We start from the raw sequence: 12652 nt of genomic DNA, 5'->3' as shown, positions 1-12652 counted from the left end.
TAAATAAATATGAACACACCTATCATCAAACACTGTGCACTCAAAAGCCTCAGTTTCCCCTACTGTATTGCAGTATGGACTATAAAGGTATATTAGGTCCTGATGGCCTGAAGGCAGTTCTCACAAACACACGTGAACACATTTTTTTAAATACTCAAATCTGGATTTGGCTAAAAAGAAAAAAAATAAATAAAAAAGGTACTTCCAAAGGCTTCAGTGAAACATATTTTCACTTTATGTGTTGTGTTTGTGAACAGCTGTGGGATTGAACGCAGCAACGCATGCATATGTGTCTGCAAATGTAAGTTCCAGTAAGTGACTGCGGTTGGAGGTATTCTGGGATGTCTAAAAGTATGCTATGAAAACCACTCAAGGAACAATAACACACAAGAGTGTAGAAAGATGTTAAAGGCGCTTTGCTCAAATAGGCTCATTCTGATGTAACACCAGTACAGCATGAGAGATACAGAGTTTGCTTTTGCATAAGAAGCATGTCATGTTATGTACTGTTCATTGTTACTGTCATTCATTGTTTGTCATTATTCTGAAACACAGACTGTGTATATATATTTATATTGTTATATTTTTTACTTTTTGATTGTGTATTTTTAGAAGATTTTTCATGCACCAACATCACCAAAACAAATTCCTTGTATGTGTTCAATCGTACTTGGCAATAAAGCTTTTTTCTGATTGTGATTCTGATTGTAATTGATCTTGTGTTTTGTACTGTTCAGGTCCAGTTACAGTAAAAAAAGGTAAGATGCACTCAGCAGTGGCATTATTCTAACTCTATTACAACACAAAGGTCTTAACTTACTTTAAGCCATGTTACAGTCACTGCTACCATATGTTACACAGAATACAGTAAAATATACACTTGAAGTAAATTAAATGTCCCATATTACCTTTACATCTAAAAATAAAACTCATGTCTTATCATTGAGGACTCATATCTGAAGACTGTTATACTCATTTAAAACTTATAATTTTCAGATATATCATTTCCATTGAATGTCAGATATGTAATAAACAAAGACGGCCGTCTGAAAAGCTCATTTGAAGCACAAAGTGAAACAGCCTCTCATTTGAGCCATAACAGCTTCTGTTCACCTCAGATATATCCCCAAGATCATCATCAGGTCGACCTTCTCATCTCTCCTCACTGCTTCTAGTTCAGCTAATGTGCATATAACCTCTCCTGATGTGCCTACTGACCGACATGTGCCATTCAACACCTGTAAGCCGGCTTTTACTCCTCACTTACTTGGCTCAGCTCATCGTCCAACCAGCTCCCCATTCATAATGAGCCTTGGTATAGTGCAGCTGTCAGTCAGTTTGGGCGAATTTGTTGCCTCGGTGGTCCAGCCTTTATTCTATAGCTACTGATTTCCTGTGTTAGCGCTCTCTGTATTGCTTGCCTGAGGGAACTGCCATTTCACTGCCGACTGTAATTGTGCCTTTTGATCATGTAAAGACAGACTTTATCACACCTGTTAAATTCTGATCCAGTGTTACAAATACTTCCTCTCTGAACGACCATTGGAAATGAATTTAATGTTGATTGATGTTGCCTTTAAGTGCAAGTAGCTGTCACATAGTCAAAACCTCAGAGAAGGAATTGTAATGGGAGCCGTAATTAATCCCAGCCATATTCATGTGACTTTAATTAAATTCCAAATCCAGAAAGAGTCTCCTTATAGTAACTTCCTTCTTTTGTGCAGAATAGCAAAGTGAATTCCAACCTTACAGTTTATTTTTGTACAGAGAGTTTCTTCAAATCTGAAATGATACTGAGGCTTAGATTTGGACTCCTGCCAGCTTTAAACGATTCAACTTACTGTTCACAATGTGCAAAGTCCCAGACATAATCAAGGCAAATTCTATCATCACAATTCTGTGAACCTGGTGATTGGGTACTTTTCGCCATTATTTTATGACATTACAGTAAAGACCCACATGGATGATGTCCAGAAGGCAGTATGATTTGTGACTAAACTTGAAAACCTGAAAGTTTGTGTCATTTTAATGTGCTGACTGTGACTGAATAAATCATGGAAATGAGTTTGGCTGAACGGTGGGCTCCCTTTGTCTCTTTAGGTCATCTTACCTTCCCCAAGAGGAGCTCTGAGCTGGTGACTAACACTTCCTTCAACAGTGTACGTCACTGACAGTGCTAAAAATAGACCGCCCTGGAATGTGACTGGAGTTGTGGACACTGTGCGTATATGTGTGTCTTTTGCATTATTGTGTACCTGCTGCGGATTTGATGCGTGACTCAAATGCCTTTCCTCCACCCTCTACTCTGGCTTTTTTTCACTGCAGGTCAAACGTGTGTGTGTGTGTGTGTGTGTGTGTGTGTGTGTGTGTGTGTGTGTGTGTGTGTGTGTGTGTGTGTGTGTGTGTGTGTGTGTGTGTGTGTGACTGGTCTGACCTTCTGCTGAGCCAGGCTTAATGTGCACACTACTGTGTTTTCAGTTAGTGACTTTGTATGTGTTCAACTGTGTACATGTATTTAAAATTGAAGTATAGATGTATATGTTTGCACACTTTGGTGCACTTGTAATTTTTAGTTTTGTAAATGGTATATACTATGATAGAGACCTATATATATTCTGTGGTGCTGTGCCCGTCACCTGTTAGTGCCAGCTCCTGACAAACAATCACCGTCTATCTATTTAGATATCTAATGAATCCATATTTTCATTCATGGTATGAATGTTGAATCTTGAATGAATGTCCTTCTGTTCAGTTTGCCTCTTGCCTGGTTATTTATATTCGCCATTGAATCATATTTTATCATGGATGTGACGCCTGCGCAGTAGACAGCGTGACAATCTGAATCATCGACGGAGAGAGAGAGAGAGAGAGAGAGAGAGAGAGAGAGAGAGAGAGAGAGAGAGAGAGAGAGAGAGGTGACCGTAGAGTGATGGGACCCGGCTGAGGGAGCAGCAGCGAGTGATCACTCTGGTAATGACAGGTAAATGATGATTTTAATGATTTCCTAGAATATTTCTGCGATTACAGACGCGCAGCTGCATTGTTGTTTTTGTAAATAACGTGTCGGGAAATCATATTTCATGCATGGATGCCCTCAGAGGTGTCATGCTTGCACACGATGTCATCTTGCACATCTGGAAGTAGCGTTCATTAGGGGAACGACGTCGAAACAACTGTTCGTTTTAAACTTGTAACATTCTGTCAAAGTCACCGATTTCTGTTACTTCACGCTTTTTGGGCGTTGGTATCCTGATCAAATCATTAAAACTTCGACCCCAAGCCTGTGCCTGCAGATGCCATTTTTAGGGATTACATTTTGTTTTTACAAGTGGCGTGACTTAGTCCAGATGTTTTGAAGCAAAGTGCGCCTTTTCAGCAGACTTAAAACGCGTGCTGGGTGTCCTTTTGAGTCTTATGGGGGGTTGGGAGGGCGAATGGATGAGGTCTGTTTTCAGACTGGCGTCACACATGACGTCTGTGTGTTTTCCTGCTGGGCTCAGGGCTGGATGGTGGTAATGGCGTTCAGCACCACGGCCAGCTCCCGGTTCAGCCGGAGTTGTTCCACCGTTTGGCCGTTTATATGCCTTCGTTTTGATCATCGTATGTATGTATTCTGTTTTGTTCTTTCAAAAGATAGTTAGAGTGAGGTCAAGATAGGTCGCAGTGTATTTAGATGGCTTGTCTTATGCGTTGTGGGCGAGGGAAGATGTCACATTACGAGAGGATGCACCTGGATACGAATGAAAATGACCTGAGCCATCTGCGAGATGTTAGCGCATCTAAATTTAGTATTTCACCGTTTTCACAGTCCGTTTTAAGAATATTGCTGTCATTTTGCCACAGTTGATATGTTATATTACGGATTTCTTATTCAGTCAGTCAAATAACCTCATCTGTTAGTCAGTTTGGGCCATTTATGTTGGTTGTATGTTTGTTTCTGTATGATTAAATGTTCTTCTGGACTACATAAGGTCAAGGCTGAGCACTGAAGCAAAGTGTAATTGTAAATCAAAATAGCGAAAAATTAGCTAATAATTAGCTTTTTGTTTGTTTGTTTGTTTGTTTATGTTTATAATCATAAACATTTCACTCTCAGGTTTATGTTTTGAGTGGAATTAGACCTAAACGGAGTCCCTTTAAGTTGAAAAGGAATAATAAACAGCAATCTTTCATATTTCCATATTTTGCAATGTTCCATTATTTGGCAGGATGATGAATATTTAAATTTCTTGAATACAGATATGGGTACACAGAGACTTCACAGCATCTGGACAGAGCCAGATGTTCATGAGAGTCCTCAGCATCATGGAATGCATCAGGATTATGATGAACATGAGTTACCAAGGAGCAGTGTGCCTCATCTGAGCAGCATTTCACTCATCACATTCATATTATGATGTTTGACTGAAACCCTGACATTTCAAATATATTGTTGGAATCACTTCTGAACATCAACCATTTGCATGAGCCAAACATCTATCAGGGTAGACTGTAGAAGAGAATGACAGTGCTTTAGCTGTGTTCTGCTAACTTAAACTATCCTCTGAAATGTTCACAATAATGGTTTTAATGGTTTTATCGTTGTGCTGATTGATTTTATGGATGAAAGAGGCAACACTAAATCAAGGGTGTAAGAATGAGGGGTGTCATATGTTTTACAGATTGCAAAGGCTTTTGAGGCCAGTTTATGATTTGTGACTTTGCGCTATACAAAAAAATCTGACTTGACTGGCATGACCAGATACAGGAATGTGTAATGTCAGGTGTCAATGATGAGCAAACCCAAACGAGACACTGTCTTCTCTGGATTAATTAAGAGTGACACCTTTCCTCCACAGTTTTAACACATGAGTTGTATAATGACACTGATGGCAATATGGGCTGAAGGTTAAAGATTTTGTGTTAAGGCCCTCAAAATTTCATCCAAAGTGACACTAAACACTGTCATATCTCAGTAATACCACACATCTTGCATTAACAAATTGCACCAAAACTTCTAATACTCACCTGCATACAACTGTGTCATTACTCTGAGCTCAAATTTATTCCCTACAGCATTTAATCAATCAGCAATGTCATTAATTTCTTTGCTTCAGTGGTGTGTAACCATTGCTAGTTTACTCTACATTACATCACCAGTTAGCTCTAGCTGACTCACCTATCCTGATTAGCCAGAAAGCCCATTGAGCTGCTGTTTTTATTCAGGGTTTAATCCGGTGAATCACATCAGCTGCCAATATAGCTTCTTTGTTTGTGAATGCGTGAAAATTAATGTGCTACTTGGATGTATCTCTTCACTTTTTACTTATCTTGGCATATGCAAGACACTTTGCCAACACTGGGATCAATGTTTTATTCCCACCTCTGTTACGAAGTCTGTATTTCTGTTGTGATGCAACAGAAACTGCAGTTGAAATTTAGTGCAGGCTGACAAAAACTTGAAACATAGAGATGTGTGTGTACACAGGCAGTGAGCTGTGAAATGCTTCTGGATCTCAAATGGATATTGAGGGAATTGCAAGTGTGGGTAAAAAAGCATTTACTAGTGTGTATGTTTTATTGCCTTTTGTGTGATTTTTACAAGAGTTTCATAAGAATAAAACAAGGAAAACAGCAGGTATAATATATGATTTGTATATACAGCTGTAAGAAAACATCTAATTACATTCCCTGAATGAGCTTTATGTAAAATCACAGGAGTTTGGCTAAATGGCTCTTTGGTGTGGCGGTCCCCAACCGTGGTGCCATATTGATCATCAGAGTCTGAAAGAAGCTTTATTTTGAAAATCAGGTGCATCTGCCTGTGCTTTATTACACGTCAAACACACACACACACACACACACACACACACACACACACACACACACACACACACACACACACACACACACACACACACACACACACACACACACACTAATAATAATAACAGTTACAGGAAGTCAGTGCAGAGCAGCTAAAACTAGACTAATGTGCTCTCTGCTCTTGGTTCTTGGTTGGACCGACTACCCGGAACTTTCCCGGGATCGACCCGGAATTTTCCCGGAACTTTACCGGGACATTGCCGGGACCAGAAGCGGGATCCGACCCTGGATCCGACCCAGGACACGCACACACTAATAATAATAATAATAGTAACAACCCAGGCCGGGATCCGACCCGGGACACACACACACTAATAATGATTACAATAAAAATAATAAGAATGATAATAGCCACCCGGGCCGGCATCTGACCCAGGACACACACATACTGATAATAATAACAGTTACAGGAAGTCAGTGCAGTATATAGTGCGTTAGAGTAGCGGTCCTCAACCATCGCCATTTGGTACCGGGCCGCACAGAGAGACTGAACAAAAAATATGTTATTGATCAGAGTCTGAAAGAAGTTTTATTTTGAAAATCAGGTGCATCCGCCCGTGCTTCTGTACACGTTAAACTGCTCGTCGCGGTCACGTGATACGGTATTTAAAAAGTTAGCCCACAAGCTAGCAAAAATGAGTAAAAAACAAACGTCTTTGGAGAGCTTCTTCGGAAAGAGGAAAAGGCCAAACGATGAGACAGAAGAAGAAGAGCCGATAACTTCCAAGAAAAAGAAAGCTGCATTTAAGAGACAATATCAGCATTCCTACTTAAAATACGGGTTTATCGCTTCAGCTGATTGTCACGCACTAAGCCCGCTCTGCGTAACATGTGGCGACACGCTCGCAAATGAGTCAATGAAGCCTTCTCGTTGAAAAGAAACAAGCGCAACTACATTCAGGGTAATGGAGACTTGTATTTTTATTAATTTGTTTTTATTGGTTTCTATGCCGGTCCGGCACAGAATTGCTTTACGTGAAACCAGTCCATGGCGCAAAAAAGGTTGGGGGCCGCTGCTCTAGTGCACATTATTGATCAGCTGAAAAACTGTTGTACTTTTACAGAACCTGATAGCAATGATTTTTGCATGAAGCACACTGAAAAGAAAAGAAGGTTATTTCCGTACATGTCAGCACTCTGCATTTTAGCCGGCACAATATTAAATCTAATGAGGAGGACCGATGTAATATCTCATGGCTTATTTCATAACAGCAGACAAGGAGAATGCATCATTAATCTCAATGTTCTGAGGCGCCCATGCCTCCAGTACACTGTTACATAACTTTCTGGCACTGTGTGTGAGGGTACATGCTAGTGTGTATGAATATATGGTTGTACTGCGTCGATATGTACGTGTTGATGCATGTGTAAAAGCCGGGGAGAGTTTGTGTGGGTGGTGTCTTTAAGCAGTCATGCATTCACGTGCGTCCGTGTGTTTGCGTGTGTTCTCCAGCAGGTAGACAGATGTGAAGAATGACTTCTTGCTCAGAGATCTGTGGGTCGGAGTATGCTGAGCAAGCTCAAGCCAGCGGCAACTGCCAGCAGTATGGAGTCCGCTCCTACCTACACCAGGTATCAGACAGACACACATTCATATTTATATAAACACAAACAAAAGAGAGAGGAGTATGAGGTATCCCTCTCCAAATATCAACACTCACTTCTATCACAAGCCCCTCGTCTTGATGGTGTCATCATCACTTGACTGAATCTTTTCTGAAACTTGGGGTTTTAGATCTTGATCTCATGTGCATTTCCATAATTGGAAATGAAAACAAAAATCTCTCTGATTTCTCATCCAGTTTTATGAGGAGTGCACAGCATCTATCTGGGAACGTGATGAAGATTTTCAGATTCAGAGATCACCGAGCAGGTGGAGCTCTTTACTCTGGAAGGTGAGGCAGCCTGCTCGAACAAAACCGCACCTCACCTGCTGTTATTTGGATGATCATGTTGTGTTGTAAACAATGATCTGCAATTACAGGAAGGCCTGGGCTTCTCAATACAGAACATAAGAGGATCTTTTTTTCTATTCCTTTTTCCCGCCAGGTCTGTCTCGCGTTCGGCACCCTGATTTTGCTTGCAGGCCTCATTGTTGTTCTGGTGGGTTATGCCACTCCGGCCAGGATTGAAGCATTTGGGGAGGATGATCTCCTTTTTGTTGACAGGTATAGGAACAATACAGCCTATTAATGGGACGGAGTAGACAAAATCTTTGATATTGTTGCACAGTTCAGTATATTCAGTTGTTTAGTTGTAATCTGTATTTGCTTCGAACGCATAATAATGGAGAGCCCATTGTTTTAGTGGAATGCACGTGCAGTAGTTTCTATACAAGGCTGGCCATTGAAAAAGCCTCGGATCACACATGCAAACATAAAAATGAGTGTCCAGTTAAGACTCAGATGGACCGCCAACAGGGCGTCGCAGCAGTCTTACATCGTCTGCCCGTTTATGTAAGTTTATACTTGTGTCATACGTTATTGGAAAGTTGAAATTCTCATCAGATGATACAAGATTTCAAGATACAGCCACAACAGCAGTGACATGTTGGTCTCAAGATGCCCGCCACTCATTTTGATTATATCTGACTTGACCAATCAGGATTCTTCTATTTCAACTACGCAGCCAGCAATAACCAATGAGAGTCCATGTTGAAAAGAAGTGCCTTGTTCTTTAGTGTAAAGATGGAGCCAGTTGCAGCTGATTTTGTTGATGGCTGACATGTCCTAGAGCCAATGAAATTGTGGAATACATGATATGCTGCCTCAGTGGGAAATTTATCTCCAAATCAAGGACTTTGCATAAATAGGGATATTACACTGGGTTTGAAATATTGTAAATATTTATCAATATAAAGATATATAGTGTAAATACAAGTATAGCTACCCAAAAGAGATGGCCTAAATATAGATTCCCTGAACAAGATCTTCATGTAGATAAATATCTTAAATGGTACTTCTTTGCAGAACACCTTGACTTACCGTGAGAAAAACATCTCAGGTTTTCAGGTTCAGGTTATTGGTTGTACAAACATTGACGTTCCACTTGTAATTAATGCTTTAAACAGACTGTCTTTTTGTCAACCAGCCACGCCGTCAGTTTTAACCGTGCACTGGATGTCTGTAAGCTGACGGGTGCTGTGCTGTTCTGTGTGGGAGGCACCTCCGTGGCTGTGGGTCTCCTGCTGTCTGCCTTTGCCAAAAGCTACTCCAAAGAAGAACTGTATCTGCAGCAGAAGTTTAAGGAGAGGCTGGCAGATCTGCACGCCGTCGGTGAGCTTTTACTCTCTACACTCTTGTTATGACACATTATGGAATGAAGGTCCAAAAATGCCAGACAGGAAGTAGAGTGAGTGAAAGGGTTAGTTTTATATAGAGATTTTTTGGAGGAGTGTCTCACAGAACAGGACTGTTTTCTCCACAGGTACCCCGATAATGAGAGCACCGGCCCCCGGAGAGGGAAAGGTACCAGCCACACTGTCCAAAGTCCAGAACATCCAGCCAACGACCACAAAGTCAGAGACCTGACAGAAGTCCAGATGAAGGCTTAAAGTGAAGAAGAGTGCGTGACGACTGATTGGTGTGCAGACTGTGTGTGAGCGCGAACACATATGTGTGTGTGTCAGTCTATGTGTGCGTTTTCCTCCTTTGAAAGGTCAGCTTACATTACTGATAGTATTGATTCTTCATCTTTATTAGCTGTGTTTGATATTAAAGCTTGATTTTCAGGTTATATTGGTGCAGAGTTAATATAGCTGAGCAAAGTTTAAGTCTGCGGTTTTGAAATTCACAGTAAATCTGACAAAGCACATGCAGGTCTGGAGCCCGACCCAGAAAACAAACCACAAAAACAAATCAGTAGAAGATAGCCGCCGAACAACAACATCGTAGTTTCTCTGTTGAGAGGATTCATGTTTTGTAAAGGAGGGTGGTGTTTCTGCTGGAGGGCGTAGAGCAGCAGATGCGCTGTTTGAAGTTATTTATGAATGGCTCCTATACACAGAAATGATCAAAAGAAGCACTGAACACAACAACCATTATCTCTGCCTTGTGCCTAAAAGGACATCAGAGGACGAGTGTTTCTATGTGCAGAATACTCTATGTGTACTGTGTGTACATGTATATGCAGCACAACTTCATTGCAACACTAGTGGTGAGAGCTGTCAATCAAAACTGCACAATATGAGTACACATGCTTTCGCTTTGGAATACTTCTTTTAAGTACTGTTTACATGCAACAAGAAGCCAAGAGATGTCTTAACGGATACTTCGCTTGGAGTTCACACATCATCAGAACAGATTAGAGAGAAAGACAGATTAGAGCAGACCTTCAGGGTAGATTTCATGTTGACATTTTCTTCTGCCTTATTAGGCCTCTGACCTTGTCTCCTTCAGCGAATCTTCAGACAGGATCAATAGACGAGACCAGACAGACTGATGAAAGGTACATTGAACTAGATTGAACACACAGAACAACATAGTCTGTCACTCTAACAGCTTTCTTTATAGATAATACAAACAAGGTGTTCATCATGCATTCTCTCTCATATGATAAAAAGAGAATTGTTTTCTTTTTCACCTCATTACCTATCCCCTTCCTTTCTCTGCCTCCCTCGCTCCCTGTGGCAAACACAAGCATGTGGGCACATGCCTCACCATCCAAGCGTGCATATTTCTGCAGCATTTTGAATCAAAATGTTGTCAGCTCAGAGTTATGAGCTGCTAAAAAGATGTGCAGGTGCTGCATGTTAAAATAAGGAGGTGCCTCAAACAATGTGACTGATTGTTGCATAACAGGGGGATGAGGATGACGAGAGCACTCGCTCACTGTTTTCTGTCTGTCTGGATCCACAGATGCTTTAGATGCAACAGCTGCCTTCCTGTGCTCACACGCAAATCTTGAAAATATTTAAGTCATTCTGAAGTAAGCTGAACACTTTTCAGTGTGCAACACTGTAGAAATCTTACATCATCAGAGCTGTCCTTCACTGGTTGCATATTCACTTGTACTAAAGTGCATGTGAGAAAGAAGTGACATCAAGGAGGTTTTTATCTTTGTTTTGTTTAGTCTATCAAAGCTTGGCACTCACACAGTGTAACTTTAACCTACAAGCACAACAAGCTGTTAATGTCACACTTAATATAAAGGTGCACATATTGACTATTAACTAGTTGCTTACTAGCATGTATATTAACATACTTGCTCTTTATTAGTCAATATAAAGCACTTCTTAATGTCTTATTCTGCATGACCATACTACAACTAGCAGGGCATTAGCTAAGAGTTTTCCTTTAATAACCTCTTGATTACTGCTTATTGTATGTAAGAAAGTTGTACATTAATCTTAATAAACCAGAATAAGGCATTAATAAGTGCTTTATAATGACTAATAAGGAGGCAACGTGCTCCTAATATCAATGCTCATCAGCAGCTGGTCAGTGATGAATATGTGTAGCTTAATACAGCTACAGATCATGATCTATATATAAGCATATTGTAAAATGTTGTGGTCATGCCACTTTCAATAGTTGTGTTTGTTATTGTTTGTTTATCTTTTGAATCCATTGCACACAGATACAACATTTAATGTAAAAATGCATCTTTTTCTTTTTTTCTTTTTTAACTTAGAGTAATTTTATAGTGATAGTCACAGTCCATGTGCTGTCAAGCCTGTTACTGTGCATCAATGCTGCAGGTCCTTCCAAACAATTTCCCCTCTTCAGAGCCATGCAGCAGCAATGCCAGATACTTACTGTATAAAAGGATGACTTGCTGTGATGTCTAACTACTTGTATGTTCATGTAAGTTGGCCTCCCACGACCTTTCTGTCTTTCTACTTTTACTTTGAAAAATGATGCGATGTCATTTTACCACGTTCGGTCTCAACTCAAACACGTAGCTATAATCATGAAGAACAATATATTAAGAAACGAGACATTTCCAAGTAACTTACCCAACCGTTGTTCTGCTGAAAACCCACAGTACATGAAGAAAAACCAAGCCGTTAAGCCAGCTGTTATAAGCAAACCCTCCAGTGTGGTCAGAGAGTTATTAAGATCAATAAATGTGCTGACTTGTAGGTCCATGCTGTGATTTGTGAGTTTATTTTTAGCCTTATATTGACCAAAGTTGAGTTCTGCATTACAATCCCAAAGCCACAATGGATTATTTTTTCTGTGCTTAATCTGACCATCCCCCCCAAAAATGGTCTCCCACTTTAAGTGTCTCCAGATGTAACAGTGGATTCTATAAAAATATAAAGGTATACTGTATTTATGGGAGGTTGGATTGGATAAAGAACAAATATATATATCAATGTCTATATACAGTATGTCTATTTTTCAAAGAACACAATAAAAATGAATTATCCACAGCTCAGAAAGTGTGACGATCGTGTTTTTCCTTTAAATCAGAGAATCTCTTTTACATGTTAAATTATACATGAGATACAAGGTTAGTTCAACATACTGTACATGTTTAAGCATAGGTCTATTCGGTCCTTTGGGATAAAATGAAATCCCCTTCACATCATGGAGAAAACCAGAGAGGATGAGTAATTATACTGTAGGATTTAGTTTCCATTAATGAAAAACCTCATTGCATTGTGTAGAAGCTCTTACTGTAATCAACCAGGAGAGTCATTTATGTAGGGGAAGCAGAGAAGGGGGTCAGTCAAATTCAGAGCCTTATCAACACACACACACACACACACACACACACACACACACACACACACACACACACACACACACACTAAAGGAGGCCAGTGCAGGAGATAAGACAG

At 40.2% G+C, this 12652-nt stretch overlaps 2 protein-coding genes across 6 annotated transcripts in view; one reads left to right on the top strand and one right to left on the bottom strand.

Moving 5' to 3' along the window:
• slc6a3 (solute carrier family 6 member 3) overlaps positions 1-12652 on the bottom strand; it is a 402128-nt gene that overhangs the window by 345862 nt on the left and 43614 nt on the right. The gene's annotated exons all lie outside the window — the stretch shown is intronic.
• nrsn1 (neurensin 1) lies at positions 2883-12064 on the top strand. Of its 5 annotated transcripts, none has more exons than XM_070966578.1 (6): positions 2883-2980; positions 7319-7437; positions 7668-7760; positions 7915-8033; positions 8956-9140; positions 9292-12064. In XM_070966578.1, exons 2-6 carry the CDS (start codon positions 7339-7341, stop codon positions 9393-9395), a joined length of 600 nt encoding a protein of 199 aa, XP_070822679.1. In that variant the 5' UTR covers positions 2883-2980; positions 7319-7338; the 3' UTR covers positions 9396-12064. The 5 variants fall into 5 exon arrangements, with proteins under 5 accessions (XP_070822679.1, XP_070822678.1, XP_070822683.1 ...); XM_070966577.1 differs by having other exon boundaries at positions 2893-2980; positions 7322-7437; XM_070966582.1 differs by lacking the exon at positions 2883-2980 and adding an exon at positions 3494-3600 and having other exon boundaries at positions 7322-7437.

The sequence above is a fragment of the Chaetodon trifascialis genome, chromosome 7, assembly GCF_039877785.1.
Source record: "Chaetodon trifascialis isolate fChaTrf1 chromosome 7, fChaTrf1.hap1, whole genome shotgun sequence".
Lineage (NCBI taxonomy): Eukaryota > Metazoa > Chordata > Actinopteri > Chaetodontiformes > Chaetodontidae > Chaetodon > Chaetodon trifascialis.
This window is presented reverse-complemented; position numbering and strand designations above follow the sequence as displayed.